This window comes from Squalius cephalus, assembly GCF_949319135.1.
Source record: "Squalius cephalus genome assembly, chromosome: 15".
In the NCBI taxonomy this organism is placed as follows: domain Eukaryota; kingdom Metazoa; phylum Chordata; class Actinopteri; order Cypriniformes; family Leuciscidae; genus Squalius; species Squalius cephalus.
In genome coordinates, this window is record NC_137136.1 from 33,250,263 (window position 1) to 33,263,194 (window position 12,932).

At 38.8% G+C, this 12,932-nt stretch overlaps 1 protein-coding gene across 1 annotated transcript; it reads left to right on the forward strand.

Annotated features, from left to right (window-relative positions):
- Positions 1-1,453: 1,453 nt before the first annotated feature.
- On the forward strand, positions 1,454-12,048 carry smpdl3b (sphingomyelin phosphodiesterase acid like 3B). The gene is made up of 8 exons (XM_079894233.1): positions 1,454-1,761; positions 2,550-2,763; positions 4,237-4,334; positions 4,485-4,628; positions 5,781-5,950; positions 6,045-6,225; positions 10,088-10,221; positions 10,823-12,048. The coding sequence occupies exons 1-8, from the start codon at positions 1,692-1,694 to the stop codon at positions 11,183-11,185; spliced, it is 1,374 nt and encodes a 457-aa protein (XP_079750359.1). The 5' UTR covers positions 1,454-1,691; the 3' UTR covers positions 11,186-12,048.
- Positions 12,049-12,932: the final 884 nt, after the last annotated feature.

Genomic DNA, 12,932 nt, shown 5'->3' on the forward strand with positions numbered 1-12,932 from the left:
GTGATTCCCTGTTAGTCATGTGATCCTGCCATGTGTTCCCTTGTCTGATGTGTCATGTTGTCATTGGTTCATTGTTTCATTGTTCACAGGTGTCCCGTTGTCATTAGTCTGTGTATTTAAGCCCTCATGTTTGCCATGTGTCTTGGTCAAGTATTGTTTCCTGTAAACACTGTTGTCCATGTCCATGTCCATGTCCTTGTCCTTGTCTTGATTTTTCATGCCATGCCATGTCATGTTTTTGTTTCATGTTTGGTTTTGTTCTGTTTGTTAATAAACTGCACTTGGGTTCTTTACAACTTGCCTCCAGTGAATGCCCTTACAGATTTATACCTTGGAAATCTCAGTACAATACAATTATTCCTCAACTGTACTAAAGTACAAACTACAAAGTATGAAGTACAGTTACTCAAGTAGGCTACGTCACCTCCTGCGTACAATATAAAGTAAGGCTATTGTTTCAAAGAGTGGTTTATAAATCTATCGTAAAGCATTCAGTGTGGAAACTTTCATACTTGAGGCTACAATTTTCCTTTTAAAGGGGGGGGTACAATGGTGTTTCATGTATTCAGAGTTGTTTACAGTGTTAAAGAGATGGATTCTCATGCTAAACATGGGCAAAGTTTTAAAAAAATATTTTGGACGAATAACGGAGAATTTCTATGCTGAAAATCTTACTTCCGGGTTGGTACAAGTTTCGGCTGGTTTTTTTTAGATCGTGGATCTAATGACGTAGATCAGAGTGCAACTCCTTATATGAGCATTTCTCTCGGAAAAGCTCGCCCGCGAGCACGTCGACTAGAGGAGAGCGAGACCGCGCACATTAACGCGCTTCAACAGGAAATCATCGGCAGCGCTGCATAGGATTTGTTCAAGAATGTCTCCAAAAAAGTGTGTATTTGGATGTGAGGGAAAGCTTACCGTGTTCAGTTTTCCAAAGAACCCAGTGTTACAGGAACAGTGGATGCAGTTTGTTTTTCCGGGGCAGCAACGGAGTGTAGGAAGTGCGGTTGTGTGTTCTGGTCGTTTCAGTGATGAATGTTTTATTAACAAGGCTCAGGTCGACGCTGGATTTGCAAATCGTTTGCTATTAAAACGTGGAGCGGTCCCAGTGATAAAAGACCCCATTCATGTAAGTACAACTGGATCAGATTTCTGTCTTTTGCTGGAAATCAAGCACTACCGCTTGACTCTATAGCTCCGCCTCCAGGACCTCGGCTTTTTCCGGAGAGAATCGGAAAGCTGTATTTTTCTTTTCTAAATATAATAAAACTAAACACTTTTTTGAGATATTAAGGATGCACTACTACTCTATAGGTACTCAAGATTAACATGAGATTAGGTGAAACTGTGCATGTTATGTACCCTTTAATGTTGAGCTACTACAGTACAGTATGAGTATGTTATAGTATGAACAGCAAGAAGTATGTTATAGTCATTCCCTCAAAATAGCAGCACACTTAAATAGACTGTGTCACATATTTATTTCTCTCTAACACTTGTAAACAGCTGGAGAACTTCTGTTTGAACAAGCGCTCATGTTGCTAAGAAGACAGTCCCAGTGAGCGGCCTTTCTGTTCATTCCCTCCAGCTGACTTATCTTATCTGTCAGTTTATGGAGGACTGTGGACTGATCGTCTCACACACTCAGACCAGAGTCCTGGATCTCTCACACGCTTACGGTCAAGCTCACAATGGCATGTGTTTGGAAAGTTATTCTTCTCAACATTTTCATTGTTTCTGGTGGAAGTAACGTGTTGACAGGTATGTCTTCTACTGTTTTAGAGGTTAGATTTAACCTAAAACTAGTGCAGTGTGCGGGTTTTTTTTAAGTGACAAGTTGTTTATTTAAGAGCAAAGCTTTCGGCAGTGTTTTACCATTATGAATTTATTTGAGCATGATATAATGTTTGGTTTTAAACATGGAAGAAATAAAGCTGATTTTAATACAGTGTGAAGCAAACGTGCAATGAACACTTAAACTTGGTTATGCAACAACTGCTAGACTACAGTACAGTTCAGTGAAGTATATTACCACTGGATTAAAAAATGGCAGAATGCCTCCCACTAGCATGCTATGTGGACATTGTCTGGTCAACAAATATTGTTTTATTTGTATTCATTATTTTCGAACGATTTTTTATTAAATAATTTGATTTATTATTAAAAAAATATTGCAAAATTATTCATTTACTTTTTACCTACACTAGTGTTCAAAAGTGATGTCCGGCATAGGAAAATGTATTAAATATTATTAAAAATGTGTTGAATATTTTGTAATCATAAAGTATAGTCCATGCAAGTATAGTTGTGCTTGCAGTGCAGTCGACTGTTTTATTCCTAATAATAACGCAATGAAATGTGCCATATTGTGCCAACATAATTTTTGGCTTGGTGGTCATACAAAGAAATTATGAACACATGCAAAAAAGTTTTGCATTTAAAGAACGTTTAAAATGAGATTTGTCGTACCTCAGTATAGTCTTGAGATGCTCAATATATCACCAGCCTGATTATTATATCTATGATAATTATGCACTTGTTTGCCACAGGTCATTTCTGGCACATCTCAGACCTCCACTGGGATCCCTCTTATGATGTCGGGAGTAACTCGGCATCAAAATGTGCTTCTAGTGGAGGCCGTCCGACCCCGAATGCAGGCACATTTGGGGATTATTCTTGTGACTCCCCGTGGACTCTGATCAACTCATCAGTGCATGCCATGAGAGAGATCCTGCCGGACCCGGACTTCATCGTTTGGACGGGGTATGAGCCACATGCCCTCTAAACTCACACGACTCTACTGACGTATTTTTGTAGGCAAACCGCAAGTTCCCATCACCCTGATTCCCTTGAAAAAAAAAAAAAAAAAGCCAGTATTTTTCCAATGGCTTCTGGATTAGGCTTTTTGCAGAAACCAACAAAAGTTTATGATTTATGTACTATTGTTCATCGCGATAATCTTGAATTTTAAAGACTAAATGCAATCGGCAGATTTTACGAAAGCTAAACGTAGGCTCAACTACATCACGGTCATTTGTTAAAATGCAACTCCTTTCTGGCCTACAAAAACATGTCCTCCCTACATCACTCCATTCAGTTTTTACTGATTTTAAATTAGCACAATAGATTTTCAACATTATGGGCTCTATCATACACCCGTCGCAATGCAGCACCAAGCGCGACGCAAGTGTTTTTCGCTATTTTCAGCCTGACGCAGTTATCATTTTCACGTCCTGCGCCAAGTTGTTTAAATAGCAAATACATTTGCACCCATCTGTTCCCCCATGGGCTGCTGGTCTGAGAACGAGTGTGTGTTCAGGCGCATTGTTGGAGCGTTGCTATTTTGAGGAACTGAAATAGACTGAGCCACTGACCAACTGAAACCTGGTCTGAAGTCAATGGCGCTGTATTATTATTATTTTTTGTTATTTAAAGGGCACATTAGTAATATGAGCCTATAGGCGGGTCCAACAAGCACGTACACTCTGCTTATTACACACACACTCTGCTTATTACACACACAGTGCAGCAGCACACAAACATGCCAAATATTAAAAATAAAAGGATTCCAGTGTAAAAGGTTAATATTGTGTACATAAAGATATGGTGGAATCCGGCTTGTCCCGTAGATGGTCTGCTTGCGCTTTAACCTCACACAAACACACACACACACATCTTTAACCTCTCGCACGATCCGTTTCCTCGCTAGAGAAGCGTTCAGTTTTTCCGCTTGCAAATTCCTCCATGTAAATAGCGAATCCGCCATGGTGCAACTGGATTTTAAAGGGAATGGGAGAAGAGACTCTGATTGGTTTATTTCACGTCATGCCCAAAACACACCCATTACTCATTAAGAGAATAGGGAAACCCTTTTAGACAATACGCCGGGAGCGCCGACCATTTTTCCCATCGTTAAACTTGCAAAAGTGGATTCGGACACGCCATAAGTGCACTCGTTAAAATAGGGCCATGAGAGTCAAATGTCAAAAAATAATTTTCAGGCTTTTAAAGCAAAGTTTTGGAAGCAAATATAACATGTGTATGCATGTAAAATGATTATAGTAAGAGAAAATCAGCCAACAAGGGTCCAGTACACACAATGTTTAGTGTATGATAGCCTACAATCCCCATTCTTCCATAATATTATTATTATGGGGAAAAGAACAATACTGAAGAATGAGTTGGTGTCTTAAACATTTGACTTATGTACTTTCTTTTGACTGAACTTTTCCACAGAGATGATACGCCTCATGTGCCCAATGAGCAGCTGGGAGAAGAACCCGTCCTGAGAATAATCGGCAACCTCACCCACATCATAAAATCTGTCTTTCCTAGTATGTGTTTCATTAGGCCTATACTAACTGCTAGTTTTTAGGGTTTTTTTGGGGGGGTTTATGAAATTCATTAGGGCCCGAGCACTGATGGTGTGAGGAGAACCCTATTGGATTTGCTCTGTTTATTATTGTACTTCTGTATTTCTTTAGAAACCAAGGTGTATTCTGCGATGGGAAATCATGACTACCATCCAAAGAGCCAAATGCCTCCAGAAAAGAACAACATTTATGAGCAAACAGCAAACCTGTGGCACGACTGGCTGCATTCTGCCTCCAAAGAAACCTTTAAAACAGGTACAGACTAAAGCAGCTCATTATCAGCAATACACCGACACAAAAAAGACTAGAAGACGAGTTTGGTTTGAAGAAGGATGTTATATTAATTGTATTATATCATGAATGTTAACACTTTACAATAAGGTCACATTAATGCATTAACATTAAAGCTGCAGTCTGTAACTTTTTTGTGTTAAAAATGATCTTAAATAAATGTTTGAGCAGGAACATAACCAGCCAGTGTTCAACACTCTCTGCTTGCCGTAGCTCGACTCAAAACGGTAAGTTTGTCATAATGTTTTTAACTCCAGTGGAACTGGTGGATTTCCGCGGGAAGTTCGAGCATGTGTTCGCGTCGTTACGTCACATCTGTCCACATAAAGAAGAGTCTCGGCTAGTCGGCGATGAGTGTGAGGATGCTGGAGATTTATAGCCTTTTCTCACAGCACTGGATATAATTACACTTATCAATTTGATGGAGATCCAGAAAGGTTCAAACGACAATCACCAACTGGAGATTCACCCGCTGTAAAACGCAAAAGACTTCAGACTTCAGAGCGGCTACAGAATAAAAGAGACTGTAACCCTGACGGCCCATGCGAAAACAAGGATAAATATCGGAAGGGCATTAAATGTAGTCACGCAATGCTGATGTTGTTAACATTATCAATTTGATAACAAAGTATAATTTGCACGATTTGATGTGATATGATAAGCGATCGTTAGATTTAATCAGTGTGATTTACTGCTATGCTTTTTCCCCTTAGTTGGCCAGAACTAGTGGATGTTACTTGTTCAGATTTCACATTTTCCGGTGAAAATTCTTATGTTAACTGCAATTGCAGATTTCGAACAGAGAGGGCGACAAAGAGGAGAAACTACGGACTGCAGCTTTAACTAACATTGAGCAATTTATTTGTATTTATTAATCTTTGTTAACGTTATAGATTATACAAATTAAACTGTTCATTGTCAGTTCATGTTAGCTCAGGTCCATTAAATAATATTATGTATTTGTAAATACTAGAATTAACATCAACTTAAATGTTAACTAATGTTAACAAATAGAACCTTAATGTGGTGTTACCATAAATTATGTTATTTTGTACTAATTATATAGCTTTAAAGGATGTCATATAATAATGCTTGTTACTTTTCTGTCTTTCACAGGCGGATATTACACAGAAAAGTTGCTGAATCAAACTGGCTTCAGAGTCATGGTGCTCAATACAAACCTCTATTACGATCAGAACAAACTGACAGAAAACATCAAAGACCCTGCAGACCAGTTCAGCTGGGCTCATAAAGTGCTTCAGGACGCTGCCAAAAATAATGAGAAGGTCACTATATATATATATATATAGCGAGGGAGCTAAACCTTCAGTTTGGTCCTTTATCCACGTATTGTGTGATTCTGTGTTCTGTTTTACCCAGGTTTACATTATCGGCCATGTCCCTCCGGGGGTTTTTGAGAAGAAGCGAGATAAGGCCTGGTTCAGAAAGGAGTTTAATAAGCTCTACATCGATCTCATACAGAAGCACAGCGCTGTTATTCTGGGCCAGTTCTTCGGTCATCACCACACTGACAGCTTCCGCATGTTCTACAGCTCTAATGGTACTGCAAATTCTGCTGTATTTTCTGCATCTTTTTGGACAAATTGGCCATGAAATGCATTTCTCAAAGCATTTTTCTCCCCTTTATTATACATGCATCATTTTTTCATTTTTCTTGCCACAGTTGCCTTTGGCTGGCACACTAGGGACTAAATATATTATGTACTGTGTACAATGTGTTATGGACAATGCCACCGAAGAACCATTTTTGGTTCCCCAAAGAAGCTTTCAGGGATCTCTTCTTAAAAGAACCTTTTTTATTCTTAGAGTGAATAACATTTTAATAATCTAAAGAACCTTTTGCGGAATGGAAAGTTTGCATGGATGTTAAATGCTCTTTATGGAGCCATCGACGTCGATAAAGAGCCTTTTTAACTCTTTCCCCGCCAGCGTTTTTTTTTTTAAAGTCGCCAGCCCCCGCCAGCAATTTTGATCAATGTTTTTTTCTGTTTTGATTTATATGCTGTTTAATGTTGATAATCACGTTATTTTACATATGCATATGATTGCATATGAATGGAAGCTTGTTTCCGCTCCGAATAAAAAATAGAAAAAGTAATTACGACTTTTTATATCACAATTCTTTTTTTTCTCTCAGAATTGCATGTTTATATCTCACAATTCTGACTTTATAACAGGCATTTGGGAGATATAAAGTCAGAATTGCATGACAAAGTTGCAGTTGCGAGAAGAAGTTTATATCTTACAATTGTGACTTTATAACACACAATTGTGACTTTATATCACGCAATTCTGACTTTACATCTCTTTATATCACCTGTGTTTGGTGGGGAAGCGTTTTCTAACACATAATGAAAAATTACGTTTGGCGTGGAAAGAGTTAAGAGAGTATATAAGTATTATGCCATGGCTACTTTCAATGAACTCCTGAGATAAACTGCATAGGGGTGGGCGATATGATCAAAATATTTAACCCCGTCATTTATATGCAACACTTAACCATGTTAGTGATACACATAGCCAAATAGTAATATACTTTTTTTTCACCAAAACTGAACAAAATCTGGTCTCATAGTTCTCAATAATAACACCACATAACAAATGAATAACCCAAATAAACTATATAGAAAACCTCAACTGCTTGATAGTTACATTGTCATAAAAATAGGTATTTTAGCAATATGTTAAAAGTTGTTTATATAGTTCATCCTACTTTACCAACATACATAAAGTATACTCGTGTAAAGCAATATGTACTATATAGCAAATCTCAGCTGTTTGAATGCTTGAACAATATTATCGTCCAGCTCTTATCTGCTAAATGTGACAATAAGCCATGAAGATAAGATATTATAAACATTAACTCTTTCTGTAAAGCTGGTTTGAAACAATATGCACTATACAGACACAGGGGTTGGACAATGAAACTGTTAAACCTGGTTTCAGACCTCAATCATTTATCAGGGTGGTGTAGGGCCTCCTTTTGCAGCCAATACAGCATCGATTAATCTTGGGAATGACAGATACAAGTCCTTCCCAGTGGCCAGAGGGGTTTTGAGCCATTCCTCTTCCAGAACAGTGTCAGGTCACTAAATGATGCTGGTGGAGGAAGACGTTTTCTGACTCGCTCCTCAAAAAGTGGCTCAATAATATTCAGATCTGGTGACTGTGCAGGTTCACTTTCATGTTCATAAAACCACTCTGTCACCAGTCTTGCTGTGTGTATTGGTGCATTATCATGCTGATACACTCTTCAGGGTACAATGTTTAAACCATCAGGTGTACATGATCCTCCTGAACAGATAGTCCTTGGCAGTGATTGGCAGATAGCCCTTGGTATTCCTTGGCAGTGATTGTATTGATCCATCAAGCTCAGTCAGGAACACCATGATATTGCAGCTCAAACCATCACTGCTTCACTCTGAGTCGCAACAGTCCTGGTGTTGAGCCTCTTTAGGCCGTCTCTAACTCCCACGGATGTGGGAAAGACACTCATCAGAGAGCAATACATGTTCTCCCAAGATTTGCACTGTTGGCACCAATGAAACCGACATTTGGCATTGGCACAAGTGATCAAAACACACACTGCGCTAATTAGGTGCTGAGACCTATACATCAATACAAAAATGTACAAAAGGTCTGCGCTCTCAAAATATTTTATTGCAATCAGGAGATAAAGATAACAAACATTTCGGCACTTTGCCTTCATCAGTGTAACAATTTCACTTATTCTCAATGACTATATAGAAAGCATGCTATTAGTCCACAGACTCCAGTTTAAGTCCATCTGGATCAGTGTTGGGAACAATTACACATCAGGAAAAAATGCCATATATAAACATAATCTGCTTACACAGTCAAATAAACAGTTCATAGACTCAGTTTAATTCCATCTGGGACAACAAATAAATGATGGGAACAAAAACACATCAGACAAGAAATGCCGTTCATAACCAATGTGCCCATATAAAAGAAAGGGGAAAAAAAAGATAGGAAACAAGATCATAATCTTCATTTAAACCTAAAGGGGACATGGTTTGTAAATGAAACATCCATCGGCACGAGTGACCAAAGGTTTGGCTGTAGCAGCTCGACCATGATTATTGACTCCGTGGAGTTTCCCGATGAACAGTTTTGGTGGAAACAGGAGTCGAGGCGCACATTTAATTCTGCAGTGATTGGGAAGCTTGGGTTTTATGTTGGTTTTTTTTGGATACAATCCGGAAATAAATGCATTTCAGAGAAAGTTTTTCTCAATCTTTTCCACTGGACAAATAGTATTTTTAATTGCTTCATATTTTTAATGGAAACAGATATTGTGCAGTATTGATCATTATTTGCGCGAAAATATTTCCTCAGACCATGAGTTCTGCTATTATGAGCTAAGCAATCCTCGCTGTAGTTAAAACATTAAAACATTAAAACACAACAAGCCACAGGAAAAGTTTTCAACAGCATTGCATCCACTACAAATATTTCTATTTATTTCTGTAACTTCTCGGTAATGATTTCATGTAGCCTGGTTAAAACCAGACCATTCTCAGTAGGAACTGAGTTATGGTCTGGCAAAACTTCATTAATAACTCATTTCCAAAGGGGCGTCACCAACGGACGTCGCTCAAATGCCTCTGGGCGCAATTGGATAGACCTAAAACCAATCAGAGCGATCGTCATTGTGTAAAGCCCGCCCCAACGTTTCTGATTGGTGCCGCGATTTCGACGGATTAGAAATGGGCCTGAATGAGCTCTTTGCCAGACTACTTGCAGAGCAAATCTAAATTTGCCGGAAGTTGTCTGGGTTTTCCCAGGCTAGATTTCATGTAATTTAAGTGCTTAACTCCATTAATGAGAATGGCATATTTAATCTAAATGTGTATATCAGATGTAAAACATAGTTTAAATCATTCTTTTATTTATTTAAACTGTTATTGTGAATTATTTATTATTAGGACTCATAATGAAGATTTAAAGTAGTTTTCCTTTATCTGCCGTCAGTAGATCACCCATCGGTGTCGCAAAACTGATCTGTCTGCAAAATGTTCGTACGCAAAGCTCAGAGTTTGCGTGGAGGTGCGCAAATTTTCCCATCAAGTTTGTTTTTAGAAATCACAAGGTACTCGTCGGAAGTGGTGTACGCCTCTTTCAGGGCCTGTTTTGTGCGACGCAACGGTTATAAATGAGGCCCCGGATGTGGGCCGGATGTGGGCCGGATCTGGGCCGACACTATGTTGCTGTCTGGGTCTGCTCTACTGGTGTAATGTAAAATCAATGAGAGGATTGGTGCAAATATATAGGCGTGAAACCTCCAACACTATATTGGCCAGTGTTTCAGTTTCATTGTCCATCCCCTGTAAAATTGACTTTAGGCTGCTTTACTAACTTTTCAATATCCTTTTACACAGGATCTCCAATAAGTGCGATGTTCCTGACACCAGGAGTTACGCCCTGGATAACAACACTACCGGGTGTGACAGATGGCGGAAATAACCCTGGAATTCGCATCTTTGAGTATGACACCAAAACACTTGAGATCAAGGTAAGATGGAAAAAATCTGTATTTATATGACAAACCAAAATTTACACCTTCAACATTTCTCACATTATCACAGTTTATTCACTATAGTTTAGAAAATGGTGATAAAATATGAGAAGAACTTTTCAAATCAGTTGATATTTCACTGGTTTTGTCCGTCCTTCTGTTAGACTGTCTCACACATGAATTATGTTGAATATCTGTCAGCTGTTAAATTTAACTACACAATTAGATGATACCAGTTTAGCTCAACCAATTACCAAACAATGCTTCATTTTGTTCAGTCTGTGTGTAAAAAGAGCATTAGCAATTAAAGAAAACACTTCAGCAAAACATGGTCAGCTCAAAGTGTCTGAATAAATTTTGGTCCCAAATTTGTATAAATGATACTGGTAGTCACTGTATGAAGACTTTTTGGGTATAATATGTCACAGTTTACTTTATTTTGTTATCCTCACTTACATACATGAACTATAGTGTCCTGCACTAGTAAAAAAATATATAAAAAATAATATCTGGTGTTTGAATAATTTTTGGTTTGACTATATATGACAAACTTTAAACATATTTACACTTCTTTTCTTGGTGCTTTGCATTCCTAAAGGACATAGTTACCTACTATCTGAACTTGACGTACGCAAACATGGCGCATGCGCGCTGGGAGAAGGAGTACCGTCTGACGGAGGCGTTTCGAGTGCCGGACGCCTCTCCTGCCTCCATGCACCGCGTGATGGAGCGGATCACCAGCGACAAGTGTTCTCTGCAGAAGTACTTTGAGTTTAACTCGGTGGGTTACGACCTGACGGAGTGCCACGCGGACTGCCGCGTCGATCACGTGTGTGCGGTGAGAGAGGTCGACTTCGAGGCCTACGAGCGCTGTGTGCTGAAGGAGAGAGGATCATCTACAGGACCAGTGCTGTTGACTCTGCTTCTGTCTCTGATGCTGAGTCTGCTGTGTTTGAACTGATCACACCACAGCATCATTCTCATTACATTATCCCTCCAGACTGGTGTGTGAATGACGTGTTCTCACCAGTATTTAAAGTAGATGAATGACTTTACTATATACTAGGGGCCAGATTTACTAAACAGGGCAAGTTAGAGTGAGAGCGCAATCCCATAAAAGTTCTGCTCTTGATTTACTGAAGACGAGCAAATGAAAGAACACAGACTGGATCATTTCCATAATGACCAACACAATCCACCAAGATCAGCACACACTAGCGTCTGGTGTAAGACCTGCTTTTCTTGGGCGGTAAATAATGGTGCAAATACCAGTAAAGTGACGAGTGCAGACCTTAGTAAATCACCTTGATTTATGATTAATTTCATTTCATTTATGATTTATGAGCATGATTCATTTAAATTCTCTCCTCCCATAAATCTTGCTCTGAAAGGGAAACTCCTACAAATGCATGTGTAATAATATCAGCCCCAAAAATAACGTGTCTTTAGTAAAACCTGACAGAAGTTTTTAACACCAAAAGACGGTTTGCGCTGGAGCTGTTAGTAAATCTGGCCCCAGATCTATTATGATTTGCTTATATTTATTGAACAGTCTAACCCCAAAATGAAAATGCTGGCATCAAGAAGGTATTTGTGAAAAAAAAATTCAAAAGAATTGAAATTTTTTGGACCCCAACAGAAATTTGGAGTGACATGAGAGTTAATAAATGACAGAATTTTCATTTTTGGGTGAACACTCCCTTTAAAGTCGGCATGAAACTGAAGTTGTAATAGTCTTTTCTTTGTAAATTTTTCTTAATAACCTGTCTGTGGTGAACACAATAGTAATACCACCCTCTTGTGTTTTTTATAAAGCTTTTACTTAAAAAAGGCAGTTGTTATCAAGTGTCTAAATGGGACTACAGAGGTTGACGTGTTGTGTGGTGTTGTCTTGATGGATAACCCGTGTAAGTATCATAATTTTTTGTTGATCACAGACCTTTTTTTTTTTTTGCGACAATTCAAAAGCCTATGGAAAAATCATATTGGGTTTTTGTTGAGGGAATCAGTGTGATGCAAACTTAGGGGTTGGCCTATAAAAACACTTCATCACTGCAGAGCTCTATTGTGACGTATATCTGAGTGAAACGCTTCTGGAACAATAACAAATGTGGGCGGGGCTTGATTTATCCATGCGGAATTGGTTGTGGTTTGCTATTGGCTGATCTCATGTGAGTGACAGGTTGCCCCGCCCTCATCATCAGAGAAGAGATGTTGAATTGTCAATTTTGATTCTTTAAGTTGATGACTTTGGGATAGACTGTAGTTCACACTGGCAGTAACTTATATAGCAACACTTTTTCTTTCACTGTTTTGAATGAGTTGTCTAAGCCGCGTTTCCAGTACCCTTCAAATTGCGCAAATTGAAATTGCGAATTGAAAATACGCTCAATGGAAACATGTCAATTTCGCAAAAACTCGCTTTTATCGCAAAAAAGTTTTTACGCTCGCATGAGGTGGTTTTTCAGGCAATTCGAAAAAGAAATATTTCGCAAACCTGCAATGGAAACAGTTTTTGCGCATTTACAGGTCAGCTGACTTAGAAGGCGCGGTGTGTTTGGACAGAATACTAGACGGAGCTCTTTATTTAATTCATAAAAGACAAAAGAATGGCAGAAATACTGGATTCTAAACATCAAAGACATGCCACAATCAAGACCTCGGAGCAGAAATGAGACAAACCCAGAAACACTTCATATGTGCCGCTC